The 12,581-nt window shown below is 46.4% G+C and overlaps 1 protein-coding gene across 8 annotated transcripts in view; it reads left to right on the forward strand.

The window, feature by feature from the left end:
* Positions 1-3,668: 3,668 nt before the first annotated feature.
* MARK3 (microtubule affinity regulating kinase 3) overlaps positions 3,669-12,581 on the forward strand; it is a 103,517-nt gene continuing 94,604 nt past the window's right edge. For all 8 annotated transcript variants that reach the window (XM_057730584.1, XM_057730586.1, XM_057730585.1 and 5 more), the window contains exon 1: positions 3,669-4,027. In XM_057730584.1, the coding sequence (XP_057586567.1) occupies positions 3,977-4,027 (51 nt within the window). In that variant the 5' untranslated portion in view covers positions 3,669-3,976. The remainder of the gene's footprint in view (positions 4,028-12,581) is intronic.

Genomic DNA, 12,581 nt, shown 5'->3' on the forward strand with positions numbered 1-12,581 from the left:
GACGTGAGACAACAGGGCTTTATAACAATAGGGAAGATTCAGGTACATGGGAAGCCATCCCAGGCAGAATGGCAGGGACAAGGTCTTGGATGCAAGAATTCCTAAGCGACCTGCTGGCCCTCATGGAGGACAACAATGGCCCCACTGGGGTGAAGGAGACAGAGCAGTGAATTAAAAGAATATGTCTGCCCTGACCCCTGATACGTTGCAGAGCAGCCTGGAAATGTTGGGGAGGGTGGGGTCTGGAGTGGACTTTGTATTTCCCTTAGAGGGTGGTGGCCTCTAAGCATCTGTGGCCTGCTTGGGGTCACACCTGTCTCTGCCTCCAGTCACGATGACCCCAGGTGTCCCACAGTTATCACACTTCTCTTCTTGACTCTATTTATTCTCAGGGCTCTGCTCTCTGTCTGCTCCCTATCAACTACACAACAACAACAACACACTCGCACACACACGTGCACACACGTGCTGAGGAATGGATCCTGGATCCCAGCAGTTCCCACACCCTGTCACAGGGGAGTTGTGCATGTGGGTGCTGTGGTGTGATAGCCAGGCAGAAGCAGGCCTTTCCAGCTCTGTCCAAACTAGGTATGGTGCAGAGAACACAGGTCCAGGGGTCAGGAGATGTGACCACTTGACATGATAGTCTTGGTTAGAAATGCACTTGGCTGCAAGTAACAGATAGCCTAAACTCTCATGAGAGGGGCTTATTTTTCTTGTATAAGACAGTCCAGAGGAGAGCAGTTTCAGGACTAGGGCAGTTATTCCTTCTTTCTGGTGCTGGGATGGGGTGGATGCTAAACAGATCTCCCCATCACGTGCCTACAGAGGCTGTGGAGCAAGGACATAGGTCTGGGGCTTCTGAAATCTGGGCCCCCTTCTGGTTCTGCTGCTAACCAGCTGTACAACTTCAGACATGTCACTTCACCTCTTTGAGGCTCAGTTTCTCTTCTGTCCTATAGCAGCAAGGGTAGGACTGGATTATCTTCAGTTTCTTACCTCTTAGGATGACCTTCCTTCTTGACATGAAAGCAGGCACTACCTAGGCACATACACAACTTCGTATATTTAGTTATGTCTTTTCAGTTTAAGGAGACTGAGACAGAACCTATTTTAATATAAAAATAGGAAACAAGACTGTGAAAAAGGACAGAAGACAGCATTCTAAGAACAACTTCCAGATCCTGCCCTTCCATTCCTTCCAGACCAAAGATCCATAGATGTATGTAATTCAGGCTACAGTGAGTCCTTCAGATAGAACAATGCGTTGTTTTTTCTTTTTTTTTTCCTTTTTTTCCTCCTCTTCCTCCTCCAGTTTTGCATGTAACATGTACACCGTGCCTCCCATTTCCAGCTCTTTATAGTACCACGATATCATTCAACATAAGTGCTATGAAAAGTTCAAAGTGTTTAATTCTAGCCTTTATGAAAAATCAGAAGCATCTTGAGTTAAGTACTGTCAGCTTCATTTCTTACTTCTTGGCATTCACTGACTCATTATTTAATGTGTGGCTTCAGTGAAAACAGCAGTGAGGTGGAAACCTCACCCCTAGCCACTTCTCTAGCCTATGTGGTGGAATGTTCTGAATCGCCCAAACCCTTTCTCTCAGCTCTTGCCTGAGGCTGAAACCCTTTTGTGGGTCCTCTGGGTGTTTTCCCAGCTGCCTTGGTTGACATTCCTGTCATTAGGAATGCCATGCTGTGTCCAAACCTGGCCTGGCCCCTGCCTACCCCTCCAGTCTCACCTCTCACCTTGACATTTACCTAAACCCACCACGTGGTTCTTCATCTGTACAGGCCATTCTGCTTGGCATCCCTTTCCAGCCATCCTCATATAGCTCACTTGACTCACACTTCTAGACTCAGCATAATCACCACTTCCAGGAAGCTTCCTTGACCCAACTCCTCAAGTTGGGCTAAATGTCTCTACAGGGACTCCCACAACCTTGTGTTCACCCACGTTTCCTTTGAACTGTGTGAAACACACATTTAACTAACAAGAATTCAACCATCTCTATTTGACCAAAGAGGAAGAAAGATAAGGACATTTTAAACAGGGTTGTCCTTGGCCCAGTAAACACTTTCCTGAGAGGGAGAGATAAAAGCCCCGACTGCATCTTAGTCCTCACAAGTTCTTACCTTGTGAGTATCTGCCCTTTCTGGGAACGATTCTGATGTTTTAAGACATGTATGTCTCTCAGAGCAGGAAATGTCCCAGACATAGCAAGAGGAGTCACATCCTGGGGGACGAAAGGAGAAAACGTTAAAATAGAAAAAGAAAAGCAAGACATACCTACTATAAGGACTCATCTGTTATGGAAGTTTTAGGATATGGGTTCAAATCCCAGCTTTGCGGCTAACCAACTTGGGCACTTTGGTCAAGTCACTATAACCTGTTTAGACTTGGGATCACAAGGTGTGTCTGCCCATCTTACAGGGCTACCCTGAGGCTTAAGTGAAGTAACAAATGTACCCACAAGGTAGACTCTCAGTAACAGTTCATGTTACTCCAGTCCATTCCGCTCTCCCTCCTCAGAACCCTGCACTAAAGCATTCCATCCAACGCTGGCCAGGCTCTAGGCAGGTCCACGGGACACATTCAGAGGCTCGAGAGTAAGGAAGGCTTCTAGGAGAGATTCCATTTCCAACGTCCCAGTCTGCAAGTGTCCACTTAGTTCCAGCCCAAGGTGGGACCCGGGGATGAAAAGTCTGGTTATAAACCCCCTACAGGCATTTAGGCGGTGGTCCCTGGGGGCTTTTAGGACTCCCCGCCCCCTTCTAGTATTCTTCCTTCCGAAAGGCATTTAGCTGGGTCCGGGTCCATCTGCCTCCTGACCGCGAGCTCCTCGAGGGCAGGGTGCGTCTGCTGCCCTCAGGAGGCTGAGCCCAGCCCCCGGCTGCTCAGAGCCAGAGGCAGGAAGGGTGATGGAGTCCTCGGCTCCCGGGTCACCGTTAACGATGCAGTAATTCGGCTCCTGCCCATAGCCCCGGCTCTATAATGGCTGTCATGGCTCGATGTGGGGCAGCGCTGTCCCAGCTTTTGAGGGACGCTACCTCAGCTTTTGCACACAGCCGGCGCTCAAGCAACACTATAAATATCAATCCAGCAGTCAAGCTCAGGCCGCCGCCCAGGGCCGTTTGCCGGTTCTTTCGCGGGTACCGCGCGCTCCGGCCGCTGGGAACCCGCGACTCCCGCCGCCTGCCTGGCCCCGCCGGCCCCGCCCAGTCTCCGGCCCCGCCCCCTCGGCCCGGGACTGGGCCGAGTCGCCCCTAGCAACAGCAGCCAGGCCGGCTTCCTCGGGCCGCGCTGATTGGCCGAGCTCCGGGAGGCGGCGGTGCCGTCACTTCCGGCACCCGCAGGCAGCAAAGGAAGCCGAGGGGCGGCCATCTTGGGTCCGTGAGGCTCGAAGGTGCCGGGAGCGACGGCGTCGGCGGCCGCCGGGCGGAGGCTGAGGCGGAAAGCAAGCCGGAGGGAGGAGAGCAGCCGGGCGCAGGCGCCGTCTCCGCAGCCCCCTCCATGGTCGGCGCCCGCAGCCCGCGGGGACCTGTCTTGCACTCCACCTCCTGCACATTCTCCTCCTCTTCAGGGGCCGCCGGCGGCGCTGTGTGGAGGCTCCGGCGCTGAAACCCGCGGCGCGACGGGCGGGGGCGGAGGAGGAGGCGAGGGGGTCCGGGCCCGCGGGGCGCCCTGAGGCGCGGGGACGCCGGCGGGCCGACCCGCAGCCCGCCGCCGCCGGCCCGGCCCCGCCACCGCCGCCCGCGGGGCTCCTCGGCGCGGCCGCCGGGGCCGGGGGAGCATGAGCCCCGCGACCCGCCGGGGGACGGCCCGGGCCCGGCCCGGGATCTAGACGGCCGTGGGGGAGGGGAGCCGCCCTCCCGCTCCGGAACCGCCGGGCGCTCGACGCCGCGTCGTCGGCCGCCGCGGCCGCGCTGTTTTGTTTCACCCTCGCGTTGTGCCGAAGTGAAGTGAAGTAAAATGTCCACTAGGACCCCGCTGCCGACGGTGAATGAACGGGACGCTGAGAACGTGAGTAACCTCGGCGGCCGCCCCGCGCCGGGTGTCCGCGCGCCGCCCCCGGGAGCGCGGCCGCAGCCCTCGCCGCGCCGCCGGGGGGTCCCCGCCCGTGGGCACCGGGAGGCGGCCGGGCGGCCCGTTTCCTGAGCGCGCGGGCCGGGGAGGTGCACCCGCGATCGCGCCGGGGGCTCGCCTGGTAGCGGAGGCCGCGCTGCAGCGTGGCCGGCCGCGCCGTGGGCTCTCCGAGCGTGTGGCGCGTCCCCGTAGCGCTTAGGACTTATTTTCACTACACTCTCCGTTCAAGTTAGGTTGTCGGGTTAAAAACACGTTCGCGGTGTTGATTCAGCGCAACGGATGGGATCAAGTGGACGGTCCTTTATGCCTCGTTCTCTAAATTGTCTTGAGCTGAGTTTCGTGACCGTCACTAAAATTAAGTGCCCCCTGAGGAATCTTTTCGGCCCCCTTAGAGGCAACTCCAAAGCTATTCGGAAGTTCTAGGACAGAGCTTAGGCTTGAGCGAGGAGTAGCCTCGTTTCCGTACGGATCTGTTTTGGAGGAGTTGGTTAAGCACATTTCAAAGGAGACTGTGTAGTCCCGCCGCCCTGCCGCGCACTGCCTAGCCGAGGCCACCCACTCCGGGCTTAGCTTTCCTGCTTCCTCACAAGCAGTTGGCTTCGGTGAGCTCTTAGGTCCGTTCTGGCACTCACATTCTATGATTCTGTAAAAGGCACCTTTGATTTTGTTCGTGTAAACCTTTTGAAAAGGCCGGGAGCAGCAGTTTTAGGGACTGACAACTTGTAGTAAAAATTCCATTGGAGAAATGCTGCCTGTGTCCAGGTGCGTTCTGACCTCTTCTCTAGCACTGGCTTCAGGATTGTTCCAGTCTAGCTGTGAGTTATCGTCTGTTAAAAACAAAAACATCTAGAAAATAGCTTGTAAAGAAACTTCACTGGCATTTTATTATAAGTGTTATGAGGTAATTCCTGGCAAAGAAGTGCTGTCACTTAGGGAAAGCTTCCTTGCTCTGCCTGTTTTTATGTTTTTAATAACGTCCTGAGACCTTGTGGCCTAGTGGTATCAAATGCCTTCATTTTAATCTTCAAAATGCCACTTGTTTGCTGGATAGCTATCAGGTGATTTAATCTGTTTATGTAAATCTTGGTTTAAAGCATCCCTTTAGTATTAGTATATTAATGTATGGTATTTAATGCTCTTTAACCTGGTAAATAAGTGTTGCAGTGGGGTATGTTCCTTTACCTGAGATGGATTAGAAAGTTACATGAAACGTAATAGAAAATCTAGACTCGGTAAGTCAGTGAAATCACTTGCTTATAGACCCGCTGATGACTTTAATTCTTCATCATTTTCTTGTTCTTTGACGACCCTGTAGAGTGGAGCAAGCAGAAAAGTGAGTTGATTAGCTTTGATTTTTTGACTTTCACTCAAAGAAGCAAAACCTTACATTGAACCAGAGCAGGAGCTCCATACTTTCTAAATAAACTGAAGCCAGGAACAATCATAGCAGATTTGTGATGATGGATTTACACCAAATGGGTCTTTACCTTGTTTTCTGTTGACTTTGTTGAATTGTGGTTTAATCTTTTTGTGTGTCGTTAGTAATTACTAACTTTAAAAACAGTGTAGGGTATGGAGTGTGCCTTTATTCTCATGGAATGTATATAAAACTGAATTTTTGACAGTGCTAAAATAGAGGTTTGTAGCACATCATTGCATTAATTCACCACACCCTGTTTTTTAACTCTGGTACTGACATGTTCTGGAAGTAGTTGTGTATCTTTTACAGTGTGGTATCCTTGTGCCGGCTGGCATATACCATGTTATTTTCCTACCACTGCTGAACTGCTAGGTATTAGACTTCCTGCCAATTGAGTGATGAGGGTTCAGGAATGAATGAGAGTCCTCTGTCTCTTTTGGTAAAGTTGGGTGTATTGAGATAGAACATTCACTCTAAGTGTACAGTTTGATGAGTTTTGACAAATGTATAATCATGTCATCACTATCATGGTCAAGTTAGAGGACGTTTCCTTTGCTGAAGAAGGTCTCTTGTGTCTCTTTACAGTCAACCCCCTCTCCCTTCCCACAGCCCCTGGCAGCTACTGATCTGTTATCTGTCTCTATAGTTTTACCTTTTCTAGAACGTTATTTAAATGGAGTCAGAGAGCATAAAATCTTGTGTCTGGCATCTTTCACTTGGCATAATACTTTTGAGATTTATTCATGGTTGTGTGTGTATCAGTAGTTCATTCCTTTTTATTGCTGAGTAGTAAGTAGTTCATTGTTTGGAGGTACCACAGGTTTTTTTTAATCCATTCACCAGTTGATGGACATTTTGGCTGATATGACGAATAGCTTTGTCTTTATATTTTATGAAAAGACTCTCCATTTTGCTTACCCTAGGAATCTTATGTAAATTTTAAGTAATTATATATAATTGTGATGAGAATGTTGCTTATAGATCAAGAATAATAAAAGGTAGATAATTTGCAAGAATATTATCTTCATGCTAGTACACTACTCTGTTTTCATTTGTTTGATTTCCAGATGTGAGTATTCACCTTTAGCTGATAGATATATAAAAGATAAACTGTTATCAGATCATTTTAAAACTCAGAAAGACTAGTCAGACAATCAGACCTAATGAGGATGTTGAGGCTCAGAGAGGTGACAGGAGCTGCTTGTGACTACTGACTGTTTAGCAGCAGAGCCTCTACTAGGCCTCGGGTCTCTGTCTCAGTCCTCTCTGCTTTTTTGTGTAGCAGGCTGTTTCTCAAAAACTTATGTACTAATTATTCAACTAGGGAGATGTAGTTGTACCAATACACAGAGTAAAATTAAAATTAGACTATTAAAAATGTTTTGCTATGGGAAATTTCAAACAAATGAGAATTTAATAAGTTTTTATCAGTGGCTCTTAACTGGGGACAATTTTACCTCCCCAGTGGACATTTAACAATGTCTGGAGACATTGTTGGTTGTCACAACTGAAGAGGGTTGCTACTGACCAGAAATGCACCTAAACATTTTACAATACATAGGACAGCGCCCCCTGCCCCCTCAACAAAGAAATATTTGGCCCAAAATGTCAGTAGTGCCAGGGTTGGGAAACCTTGGTACATAATTAGCCCCGCCAGGTACTCAACAGCTCAGTGATCAGATTTCTTTTATTTGTTCTCTCCCCAAGAAGCAAGCTCAATACATCATATCATTTCATGTCTAAAGCTTTAAAGAGATAAAGCTTCTTTAAAAAATATAATCTTAATCCCTTTATCATAGTTTTTAAGTATCAGACATCTCACTGCTCGAGGTTGCTCAGTTGTCTTTTTTTAACATACATGTGTTTATTTATTTTTTTTAATATAAATAAATAAATTTATTTATTTATTTTATTGGCTGTGTTTGGGTCTTTTTTGCTGTGTGCGGACTTTCTTCTTTTTAGTTGCGGTGAGTGGGGGCTACTCTTCGTTGTGGTGCGCTGGTGCCTCACTGCTGTGGCTTCTCTTGTTGCGGAGCACAGGCTCTAGGTGTGTGGGCTTCAGTTGTTGCAGCACATGGGCTCAATAATTGTGGCTCATGGGCTCTAAAACTCAGGCTCAGTAGTTGTGGCGCACGGGCTTAGTTGCTCCGAGGCATGTGGAATCTTCCTGTAGCAGGGATCGAACCCGTGTCCCCTGCATTGGCAGGCAGATTCTTAACCACTGCGCCACCTAGGAAGCCCAGTTGTCTTTTTTTTTTAAAAACGCTTTGTTCAAATTAGAATCCATCTTGGGTTCATATATTATAGATGGCAAATATGAGACAAGATGCTTTTTTTAAAGGCAGCAAAAAAGTTTGCATTTTAGTTTATGTTCTATAGTTGACTTGTATAGAGGTCATGGACGTATTCTGTTTGTGTACTGGTAAAATTAGAAATGTATTTTTCACTTACATTTCAAAGTATATGACACTTTGTAAGTAAGCCTGGGTTATTTGCCAAAGTACCAGAGGCGCTGGAGGGCTTTGCCAATTTAATAGCTCCTGATGTGTGTGGATACCATGTACTTACTTATTATTAGTTAATGCAAACAGTCATCAGAATTTCCTGTCTTTGTGAAATAAACTGGTGGTGTTATTGTCTAGCCAGCTATTGGTTGTATGAGACTATTAACCTGTTCAGATTTGAGTGCCTGATATGTGTATGCCACTGTGCTAGGCGTGGTAGAGCAGCGGTCCCCAACCTTTTTGGCACCAGGGACTAGTTTCGTGGAAGACAATTTTTCCACAGGCTGGGTTGGTGGCGGGGGCGGGGGGGGGGGGGTTGGGGGAGTGGTTCCGGTGGTAATGCGAGTGATGGGGTAGCGTTGGGGTGCAGCAGGTGAATTTTTGCTCACTTGCCTACTGCTCACTTCCTGCTGTGCCGCCTGGTTCCTAACAGGTTGGGGACCCCTGTTGGAGAGACTGTACTTAGGAACGGTATACCTCCTCAGCTCTAGGACTTCCAGTCCCTACAGAACAAAGCACCCTGAGCTCTGTGAAACTAGTCTGTAAACTCTCAAACTGGAGTGAACACCAGAATCACCTGGAGGGCTTACAAAAGCTCTGGTTGCTGGGCCTCACCCCCACACCTGATTCTACCTTTGGGGCCCTAGAGTTTGCATTTCTAACAAGTTACCAGGTGATGTTGATGCTGCTGGTCCAGGGACCACACTTTAAAGAAGTGTGATATTATCTTAGTTTTCAGTGAAGGCTTTCTGACTAAATGATGTTCCTTTAGATTGTATTGTGTCTAAAGGGGAGAGATTTCAGTGGTTTCAATAATGTTTTCAGGTTCCTTGAGTTTTGTTTTTTAATTAATTAATTAATTTATTGGCTGTGTTGGGTGTTCATTACTGCACATGGGCTTTCTTTAGCTGTGGTGAGTGGGGGCTACTCTTCATTGTGGTGCACAGGCTCCTCATTGTGGTGGCTTCTCTTGTTGCGGAGCACAAGCTCTAGGCACATGGGCTTCAGTAGTTGCGGCACATGGGCTCAGTAGTTGTGGCTCACGGGCACTAGAGCACAGGCTCAATAGTTGTGGCGTATGGGCTTAGTTGCTCTGCAGTATGTGGTATCTTCCTGAGGCAGGGATTGAACCCGTGTCCCCTGCATTGGTAGGCGGATTCTTAACGACTACGCCACCTAAGAAGTCCCAGGTTCCTTGAGTTTTTAAAGTTGGTTCCTTGCAGGAAAATGTGGTTTATGGAGAATAAAAATAGTTACCATTTTTTGATCACTATGTATCAGGCAACAATGCTAAATACTTTATATTTCAGTTAAAATATGTAATATGGGGACTTCCCTGGAGGTCCAGTGGTTAAGACTTTGCCTTCCAATGCAGGGGGGTGTGGTTCGATGCCTGGTGTCTAAAAAAACCAAAACATAAAAGCAATGTTGCAACAAATTCAATAAAGACTTTAAAAATGGTCCACATTAAAAAATCTTAAAAAAAAGATATGTAATACGATTTCATTTAATCTACTTAACTTCCAAGCACAGCTATCTGTTGAATCGAGGTGTTTGGGGCCTTGTTTTAAAAAAAAAGTTGATCTCTGAAGAATTAATATTTTTATTGGGTCAAAGTGTTTGGAAAAAGATGTTATTCAATTTGAGAGTTGTTTTCATTTCTTTTTTATGTAAATTAGGTGAAGGTGGAAATTTTCAATGAGTAGAATATTGGTCGTTTTGAATTGTGTAGTGCATAACTATTTTTTAAATAAATAAACTTATTTATTTATTTATTGGCTGTGTTGGGTCTTTGTTCCTGTGCACGAGCTTTCTCTAGTTGTGGAGAGTAGGGGCTACTCTTCATTGCGGTGCAGTGGCTTCTCTTGTTGCGGAGCACAGACTCTAGGTGTGTGAGCTTCAGTAGTTGTGGCGCACGGGCTTAGTTGCTCCGTGGCATGTGGGATCTTCCCGGACCAGGCCTGGAACCCGTGTGCCCTGCATTGGCAGGCATGTTCTTAACCACTGCGCCATCAGGGAAGTCCCTGTGTAGTGCATGATTATGTTGTAATTACTTATAAGCGACTCATACACAGTTTAATATAAATTAATAGTACCTGTTATCTTTAATTGCAAAGAGGATTGTTCTGGATTCTAAAACATAGCCAATTTTTTTTCCCCTTAATTTGTTTGGCTGCACGGGGTCTTAGTTGCCACACATGGAATTTTGTAGTTGCGGCATGCAAACTCTTAGTTGTGGCATGTGGGATCTAGTTCCATGACCAGGGATTGAACCCAAGCGCCCTGCATTGAGAGTGCAGAGTCTTAGCCACTGGACCACCAGAGAAGTCCCCATAACCAAATTTTATCCTTGGAATTTGTTTCCAAGCTGGAAGTAAGAGTCGGGGAGTACAGCCCCTTCTGATCACCACTGGGAGGACTAAAGCAGAAATTCAGTTGTCTCACATCCATTTTAAACTTTCAGAATAAACAAGGAAAAAACAAATCTCTTCCCTGGAAATCTCCCAGCTTTAATGTTGTCTTATGTAGGAATTTAAAGAATGTGCTTGGAGTTGGTCTGCAAGTAGTAATAAGGGGTTTGTGCTGACCCACATGCACCTGCCTGAACAGTAATTGAGACGGCAGAAGTTGGCACTGGATGAAAATGCCTTTTTTGGGGGAAGTCCAACTTTTACTTCAAGCTTAAGTTCTTTAGCACTGCACTTTAGTCACCTGAGCTGCTTGGCCATCGTTAGTACAATCTTATGTAGACTAGATAAGGCATTGTTTATGTGGGTTACGTGGGATCTTGGTGTTCATAGTGGAAGCTTGAACAAAGCTTGAGATGTTTGTTTGTATTTCTTGCTAATAGGCTGTTGCTTGGGGGTGAACGTTAAATATTGTGGGGTTTGCATTATGGACATTTTACATGAAAATCTGTATTGGGAGAATTTAATATGAAGTTTGAGTAAGGTGAACTTAGAGATTTTTATTCCAGAATTTTATATAACCCCATTCTTTCTGTAGTCAGTACCTTTATGACTTCATTCCTGGAGAGGAATAGACCTAGAACCATTTCCTAACACAGCCTTTTGCCCTTAGCCTTACCATTCTTTGTCAAGAAGAATAATTTAAGCTGGGCAAGCAGCTTTTGTTGTTGAAGGTACTTGAGGTGTTTTTGATGGCATTCTGTTCACATGCTGTCTCCACCTCTTTCCTTGTCTTCCTTCCCTTGCATAGCCCTTGCTTATCCTAGGCCTGCCTTGATATTCATAGGCATGTGTTAGCTTTACTAGTGGAATGGACTAAAGGAGGTTATATTTTCTTCTCTTAAAAGAAGGTTGCCATCTAGACATTAAAGATAGTCAGTGATAAAGAATCTTCCACATACCATGGTAATGTATTCTAGTGTCTTTTTCTGTTTCTGTTAACGTAGGTCAGGTGCTTAACATTTCCTGCTTATTGTATAGCTGTCCTACTTATTATTGCTGTGGAATTAGCCACTCCACAACTTAGTAGTATAAAACAACAGGCATTTCATTATACTGACAGATTTTGTGTGAGGAATTCAGGTGGGAGTGGCTTATGTCTGGGACTTCAGTTTGGGGGAATCACGAAAGGCTGGGGGATTTGAATAGCTGGGCTGGAAGATCCACATCCTAAGACCGATTGTTCACTCACATATATGGCACCTTGGCAGGTATTGTTAAAAGGCTGGGTTCAGCTGGAACTTGGCCAGAGTGGCTACATGGGCCTCTCCAGTAGGGAGACCTCACTGTGATCGGACACACGAGGTAGCTCAGTGTTTCAGCAAACAAGACAGAAGCTGCTTGCCTTTATGACCTAGCCTCAGAAGTCATATCTTCTGCCATTTATTCTTAAAATGTTAAAGCAGTCATGGGCACCCAGATTCAAGTGGAAGGGACATAGACCTTTCCTTGTAATGGGAGGTATGTCAAAGACTTCGAGGTCATGTTTTCCAGTCACTGTAATAGTAACTCTTTGGTTTTATAATATGACCTAGCATTTTTGTGTGTGACCTTGGACAAGTTATTTAACTTCTTCATGCCCCAGTTACCTCATCTATAAAATGGGATTCGTAGTAGTAATGACCTCATAGGGCTGTTATAAGAATAGGCCTTCCATGCTGTGGCCTTCCTTGCCTATTTGTCCTTATCTCCTACCTCTCCTCACTCACTGCATTCATAGACCCAGGTGTCTCCTTGCTGTTTTTTTAAGACACCAGGGACATTCCAACCTCAGTGCCTTGATATTGGCTCTTCTCTTTGTCTGAACACCTTTCTTCCAGATATCCACATGGCTAACTTTCTCACCTTCTCCTCTTTTCAAGCATCACCTCAGTGAGGCTTACTCTGACCATCTGTGGCCCTCCCAACCTCCCTAACCCTGATATAGTTTTTCTTTTTTTCCATTGCATTGTTACCTTTAACGTATTATATAATTTACATATTTCTTATGTTTATTGTGTTTTGTCAATTTCCTCTGGTATACTGAAAGCTTTGTGAGAGCAGGAATATTTGTTTTGTTTATTGATACGACTTCAGATACCTAGAACATGCTGGTCGTT

The sequence above is a fragment of the Hippopotamus amphibius genome, chromosome 4 (genome assembly GCF_030028045.1).
Source record: "Hippopotamus amphibius kiboko isolate mHipAmp2 chromosome 4, mHipAmp2.hap2, whole genome shotgun sequence".
Taxonomy (NCBI): Eukaryota; Metazoa; Chordata; class Mammalia; order Artiodactyla; family Hippopotamidae; genus Hippopotamus; species Hippopotamus amphibius.